Below are 7,889 nucleotides of genomic sequence, written 5' to 3' on the forward strand. Positions count from 1 at the left end.
TAGATATATGTTATCCTAAAACATGATGATATATGTATGTATATAACAAATATATATCCTTTTATTATAGGAAGGGATAGGCACCTCCTTCAATAAAAATCAATGGGGCAAATGGTGAGGAAAATGACATTAGTAGATGAAACACCTACCATTTTAAACAGGAAAAGGAAATGGAACAGTAACATGGGGCAAGTCTTTGTGGTCCATTATAGATAAATTGTTTGTTAATTACTATATCTCATTTGGCCCATGGAGAGAAACAACTCTCTGCAAAAATAAATAAATATAAATTACAAAAGAAAGTGACTGTTTTTCTGTGGCTACAATGTTTTTCTTATTACAGTTTACCAAAATGGAAAAATAAAATACTGTCTACTTTTTTGCATCATGTATCTAAATGAAGTCAAATTAGATATTAGGTATATTGACATTTTCCCCATGGACTTTGGTTGAGCGGTAAGAGTGTAGCGCGTGATATATAGGTCAGGCCTACGTCATAGATTCAAATCCTATCACAAATAGCTTTTTTTAGCCCTTGAATATCCGAGACATAAAAAAAGCACTTTCTATGCAATTCCAAAATCATTTTCGTGTTGGCGGTTCAACAAAAAGGCAAAGTAATGGTATTTTTCTATTAATTACGAATGACACACTTTGCCTGCTCCCTCCCGTATCCACTAGCGCTCGAGAGCAAAAAAGCATCGTTGAAGCAGCATAAGCAGACTTCTATTACTACGTAATTATTATCATGAAGTTTCATATTCCATTAGTGAAACTCCATGAAAAAATGCATAAGAATAGTGATTATTTTTCAATTACATGATCGAAAAAGTGTTTGATAGGCGTTATTTCTACTACAGAAACCTTATATTAAAGTAGAAAAGGATAAATAGGGTGGTCCATTACTCCCCCTAGTTTCGAAATGTGTGTAATGAATGGCCCGCAAGATTTCTCAATTATATGAAAAAAAGGAAAAATATGTAGGTATGAGAATACTTAATTTATTGAGATTCCCCTATCTTATTTGATCTTTGATTATAACATGATTTACAAAATCAAATTCAATAATGATATTGTTAAAGTAGTTAGTACTAATTAATGTCTTATTAGAGTAAAATGTGCTTTAATAAAATACTGCTAAGCAAGATTACATTGACAATAAAGCAAATCACTTTGCTATAATCCAAATCTAAGTACTTGAAATAGACACATTTTAAGTAGAAATCTTGAGATATTCTTCTAAAGATTACAATAGATTTGATGAAATTAAATGAGAATGTAAAAGATATAGTTGGTGAAAGCAAAATGATGAAGTTGATTATTCAATCTTCACAATCACAACCTGTTTTTTAATAATTTATTTAATTTATTTATCATATGATAAATTTGCTGCTTAAGTTGGAAGAAAGAGACATAAAGTGAATGGAAGGTATGATATATACAGCATGATAGGGAAAATTATATTGACAGCCTGGTAATTGGACCCCTCTTCCAACCACACAACAAGGACTTAATAATCCAAAGTATAGTACATGTATTTTTTTTAATTATTTTTTTTCTATTTGATATCTGATATTAATATTGAGGTTTGATCAAATTTAATTTCATGTCGAAAAGTTATATATTGAGGTATAAAACACTCTAACAAAGATGATTATGTACTCAAAACTTGAATATGTGATATTTGTAAGGATGAAGATGTAGTATTTAACACTACTTCATCACAATTCACAACCCTTATTGATAGGTTTCTATTTGAATTCACGTCGAAAAATTTGTATTTGAATTCACATTTGTATTCAATATTTATATTGAGATTCGACTAAATTTGAATTTACGTCGAAACTTTTTATATTGAAGTGAAACATTTCCTAACATATACGACTCTACACTCAAAATTCCAATACAAAACATCGGATGATTAAGAAGGAAGAGTATTTATTACTCTATCACAACCCCTAATATATAACATACACTTCAAGTTGTTTAATCAGCATACTAGTTATGCAGGAAATAAAATATGTAAATTATTATGAGATAAGTAATAATTATAGCATAAAATTTATTATATGATGAATAATATAACATGAACTTGTGGCATAATGTATAAGTAATAATTTTCTAGCATGAGAGTTCAATGGTAAAGTCAAAAATTTATTAAGAATATTCAAAAATTAGTATCTTACATTTGAAAAATAATACTTAATCTATATATTTTGTATAATTTTTTTATCAATGATATTCAACTAATCACCTCTCACTACACCTGACTACGCCTCTACATAAGACTAGCTAGTATCCAAATGTCACATCCTTAACCCCCATCCCCACCCCACCCTTATCTCAAAAAACAATTGGTTGATCAATAATATTCAATTATAACAAATTTATTCAATCAATCCCTCTCAAAATATTTCCCTTTCATTGTGGACCCTAATTTTTCGTTATGTCCGGAGTTAATTATGGGAAATGCTATTATTAAAAATCTATTCATGCAGTCAAAATCCATCATTCTTTTTTATTTTATTTTTAAAAAAAATTCTTTTGTTCATGATTTTAATTAATGGTTTGGTATAATCAAAGGTGATTTAACAAATAACTGAAATCTTTTTATTTTCACCAACCAAATTGACTTTATTGAGGACTAATAATAAAGGAAGATTCATGTATCTTCTTTTCCGGAAGTATCTTTCAAGCGTTTGAAAAAAAAGATTAACGTCTTAACTGACTGTCCATTCAATTATTTGAACTAAAAATAATCGATGAATATATAACATGTTTACCAACTAAAAAGATAAATAATAAAATTGATTAACTATTTATACAAAAGAAGGAAAATATTATTACATATTTTATATTAAATCAAATGATTTTTTTTTTGTTTTAAAAAAATAGATTTTAGAACAGCCTCCAAAAACAAGTTATATGGATGAAGATTTCTTTTTGTTGGTGTTTATAAGATGTTAGTAAATTTGCTGACAGCTTTTCATGGAGAAAAAAATATTAAAGGATTTCTACACATCTGAATTCCACTACTTCTTTTCTATTCTTTTATGCTTTTTCTACTTATCCATTTCTCCCTGTCTTTTTTGTTTCGTATTCGTATTATGGTCTCGATTAATTTAAATTGTAGCGAACAAGGCTCGAGCGAAGCTAGAAGTCCAAACACAATCTCGTCTGTATTGAGTGATTTTTATTCAAATAAAAATTATAAAATTGAAATCACCTCCAATAAATCAAGAAAGTACTCTCATAGTATTTTTTTTTATATTCAAGATTTGAATATCAAGTCAGAAAATATATATTAAAAGATTTACTAAATATGTGAATATGAATTCACATACTGCTTGTTGGAGAGGTGGGGATAACCTATTATTTTTAGTAATAGCTTTCTTTCTTCATGTTTATTATTATATGTTGCTTCATGTATTTTGTATCATATTATTTTATCGGTTTATTGAATCCTCCTTCAATTTCTTTCTTTCTTTTGTGCCGAGGCTTTATTCGAAACAACGTTCATACCTATAAAGATAAAAGTAATTAAGTCGGCGTACATTTCATCTTTCCAAAAATCTTTAAAATGCCATATTTATCTCACTATAATCCCTCTCTCTCTCTCTATATTTATAAAAAATCCATTATTTATTTCTTTAAGCAGAAGGGATTTTCACAAAAGTCATCTGATTCCTTAGCCAAGTCAGAACTTCACCATTGCCAACCTGGTTTTACAATGTAGATTCTTTTATATATATATATATATATATATTACTCAACGGAGTTAAAATTTTCACTAAACAACAAATTATTTTAGCAATATATAAATTATGTAATTTTCTGTCGATCCTCCCTTGCTCTGCCTCTATTTCTTTACGTAACTTAGGTCAAAAGTCTTTTGAAAACATTTTTTCTATCTCTGTAAGATAGAAGTAAAACATTTCTAGACTCTACCCGTAAAATTATACTGACTCCATCATTGTTATGAATTATTGTGAAATTTAGTTGTATGAAAGTAAAATTTAAGGAGATTAATTAGTAGAGGGGGCTTTGGATTCCAGCTGAATTGCATTAATTTAACAAGACATAATTCTTAATCAAAACAACTGGAGTTAATCAGACACAATTTGTTTTTGTCCCCACTAACAGCTGTTTTCTAATAACAACAATCCTATCTTTTCCACAACCCACGCTACTTATTAAGGTGGTTTTTTTAATCATTTTTTTCAATTTATTTTGACCCCACTTTTATGATTATGACATATATTTATCAATTTTAAATAAAAATATATAACATAAGTAGCATAACTACTTTTTATTTTACAATTTTACCCACCATTTATTTACACAAAAACAATAATCATAGAGATTGATTTTTTAAAATATTTTTTGTAGAATTAATTGCTCTAATTGAAAAAATATTTATTCATATCCGTTATTTATATCAATTAGAGTTATATTATTCCTAATTAGGCCTCAATGTAAATATCGAAGGCAGATAAAAAAATTATGGGAAGAGAAAAACTTAATATTTGTAAATTGCAATATAATTGATTATTATTATTATTATTATTATTATTATTATACATAAAGAGTATAAAATATATATTTTTTTGTGAAAAATAAAACAATAGAGACGTGCAAGTATACACTCTCCATGATTGGCGCATAATTTAGGAGTAAAAGACAATTTTCAAGATGGAGATTTTTTTGTCAATGTCTTTTCCGTTTATTATGTTATTTCGATTTGCTTAATGTTATTTATTTTTTCTACATAATTTGAGAACTATTGCACATGAGCGAATTTCTGGGGTTCCAAAAATAAGATTTGCCAAATAAATATAAAGAGGAAACTAAATGAAATATAACAATTTTGTCTTGAATATATGAATTAGTGATAAAATTAAAATGGTAAGAAAATATGTGTTTAAGAAAGTACATATCCATCCTCTCAACACAATTTCTTACCAAATGAGACTACAAAATATTTTACAAAGTGCAAATCTTGGTAGAGTTTGCTAATTGCCTCTCCAATTTTTGTAGTAAGAATTACATGAAGGAAAGAAAAATAATTAAAATAGTAATAATAACAATAATCAGAATCAGCCAAATAAATCACTAAATAGATCAAGAATTTTGAAGAGAAAAAATATCTCTTTAATTTCTTCTTTCTTCGTTCTTCTTGAATAGCGATATTTGCTCTGAATAGGTCTTAATCGTGAATTTTCTCTCTTTATGTACAAAGCCTCTCTTATTTTGGGGCCTCAAATTTATTCATCAATTTTTACTAGGCTTTTTTTGGGTCATAGTTCAACTTTCATTTGAGAATTAGGTACATTGCCTGCATTCAACAAAGAAAAAAAAAGTTAAACTCTTTGTATAATAATCAATAGGTGCGTTTTTCTAAGCGAGTTAATCTTTTGTATACTGACAGTATAAAAAAAATATTTATACTAATAAATCATTTAAAAAATAGATCATACAATAAGACATGTTACCTGCTACACTGTGAAAACTTTGGTTCTGATTTTGGCCAAATCCCATTTGAACAACACTATTGAGATCATCCTCAAAGAATGTGGGGACCTAAAAATAAACAAATTAAACTTTCATTTAGTATTTTACAATTTTTTAAATAAATTCCTATGCTGCTCGGATCACCCTAGATTAATCCTCGATATTTAGATGATCCGACACAGATACGACAATATTTTTGAAGAATCCGAACGACCAGGATTAGATTTATTACCTGAGGGGTAGGTTCAACAAAACCATCTAGAGGAGGCAATTGCATGCTTGAATTTCTGATTAAATTAGGATTCAATGAGTTAATTGGGAAAGGAAACTCTGTTCCTTTATGATAATTTTGGTTTGGTTGAGATTGAAATCCATAAGGAAATCCTTGTGTTGATGTCTCTGATTGATACATGTTATGTGCCAATGATCCCCTAGATTGAAACATCTGAAAAAAATAGCCAAAAATATCGTCAGGTACGTGTCGAAATGCAGTAATATTTCTAAAGAGTCTGAGTAACGAAGTTTAATTGACTTACATCTTTGGAAAGAAGTGCTTCCATATTAAAGTCCATTCTTGGATTCACAGTAGCTAATTTCATTGAAAGGAACTACAAAAATGACATTAAATAAGTATAAGAATTTAATAATATAGTCTCAGAGGTTAATAGGACTCCCATAAAATTTAAGTGTATTACAGTAAATTCGATCATAATTTACCTCAACTTGACGTTGAAGTGATTGTACATAGTTAATAATCTCATCAAGCATCACAGCTTTTCCAGTCACCTATATTAAAAAATTCAGTTTCCCATATTAAAATTATGAATTTACTAGCAAATCAACAAAATAATTTATTTTTTCCAAAAGTATAAAAAAAATCACCTTATTGCAGCCTGGTACAAGATCTTGTAAAAGCTTCATTCTTTCACTAATTTTCTCCCTTCTCACCTGTCAAGTTGAATAAACGACGTATTAGGAAAAAAACATCGTCACACCTGTATCAGATCCTCAAAAAATTACTATATGTTTTTGAAGAATCCGAGTAACAGACAATGTTACATACTCTTTCAGCTAGACTATGTGCATCTGTGGCCTGTCCCCTTCTAGCTCTCACATGAATATAGTCCTTTGGTGGCTCTGTTGCCTTTTGGTTATCTTTATTTTCTTCTAAAACAGCTTTTTCCTCTTCTTTAGTTACTTTATTTTCATTTTCCTCAGACTTGCTTCTTTTGGCATTTGATTCATTTTTCTCCTGCAAAATTAAGTACAAAAAAAATAAAATATTAGTACTACAAATTTCCCAAGTAATAGTTATTATCTCAGAAAGTAGCTATTTTTTAGGCGACTTTCTGACATAGTAACACACTGTTTGAGCGACCAGCTAAGAAATCAACTATGACTTACATTGACAATCTTGGATGATTTTCCCTTGGAAATTGATTTTCTTTTTCTTGAATTGGTATCATTTTGACCAATTATTTGCTCAGAAAGTGATGAATTTTCTCTTGAATCTCCAAATTCTGAATTTCTTTGAACCAAATTGACATCTTTGAAATCTTGAATCTTGATAGAATGATTACTTGAAAGTTGTCCACTTTCCAAATTTGTAGCAAAACAAGAAAATCTAGCAGCTCTTTCAGCAAATCCAGGATCAGTAGTAAATTGTGTTGGTGGTAAATTTCCTCTCATAGAAAGATTCAATTTTGGTGGAGAATTTAAAGGGGTAGTATAACAAGAATTATTAGTACTACTACTATTATTATTATTATTGTTACAAATACTTCCTAGTCTACCAATTAATTCCCTTAATACAAAATTATCACCACCACTATTATTATTAGGAATTGAAATAGGAGAAGATACCATTGAACTTAATGCTGACTCAAATGGATCAGAATTATTGTTATCTAAATTGGGATTAAAGAAACAATTTTGAAGATGTTCATAGGTAGTGTTATCATCATTTATGAACAAATTTCCCTTTTCCATTTTGAAAAAAAACAAACCCAAAAGGCTAATATTGAAGAAGTAATCAAGAGGAAAAAAGGGTAGAAATTTTCTTGGAAAAAAAATGGACACAATATTTTTTGGAGTAGTAACAAAATATTAGAAGAAAATGACTTTGTTGTTTGAAAGGAAAGGAAATATGTAGAGAGAATTGGAAGAGAAAATGAGGAAAGTGAGATTGAAAAATATAGGAGGAAAGTGTAGAGGAAAGATAAATAAAATAGATAATGTGTGTTTGACCTTTTGTTAATAGGTGGTGGGACCCATGTAGGACTTCTCGATACGAATTTAATTTAATCAGATTTCAATATGAATATCAGACATCGAACGAGAAAAAAATAATTAAAAAATAGGTGGTGGGTGAGATGGGG

The 7,889-nt window shown here is 28.6% G+C and overlaps 1 protein-coding gene across 1 annotated transcript; it reads right to left on the reverse strand.

Annotated features, from left to right (window-relative positions):
- Positions 1-4,852: 4,852 nt before the first annotated feature.
- LOC102599641 (transcription factor bHLH62) lies at positions 4,853-7,689 on the reverse strand. The gene is made up of 8 exons (XM_006358730.2): positions 6,916-7,689; positions 6,575-6,763; positions 6,394-6,459; positions 6,229-6,297; positions 6,048-6,119; positions 5,744-5,956; positions 5,493-5,580; positions 4,853-5,335 (listed from the first exon to the last, which is right to left on the reverse strand). The coding sequence occupies exons 1-8, from the start codon at positions 7,498-7,500 to the stop codon at positions 5,298-5,300; spliced, it is 1,320 nt and encodes a 439-aa protein (XP_006358792.1). The 5' UTR covers positions 7,501-7,689; the 3' UTR covers positions 4,853-5,297.
- Positions 7,690-7,889: the final 200 nt, after the last annotated feature.

The sequence above is a fragment of the Solanum tuberosum genome, unplaced genomic scaffold (genome assembly GCF_000226075.1).
Source record: "Solanum tuberosum cultivar DM 1-3 516 R44 unplaced genomic scaffold, SolTub_3.0 scf00280, whole genome shotgun sequence".
Lineage (NCBI taxonomy): Eukaryota > Viridiplantae > Streptophyta > Magnoliopsida > Solanales > Solanaceae > Solanum > Solanum tuberosum.

Bases quoted from the DNA above. Each gene is read 5' to 3' on its own strand.
- LOC102599641 (XM_006358730.2), bottom strand. From the start codon at position 7,500: ATGGAAAAGGGAAATTTGTTCATAAATGATGATAACACTACCTATGAA. The intron at 6,764-6,915 runs GTAAGTCATAGT...TTAATTTTGCAG, and splicing joins AATCATCCAAGATTGTCAAT to GAGAAAAATGAATCAAATGC. The intron at 6,120-6,228 runs GTAAATTATGAT...TCATTTTTGTAG, and splicing joins CACTTCAACGTCAAGTTGAG to TTCCTTTCAATGAAATTAGC.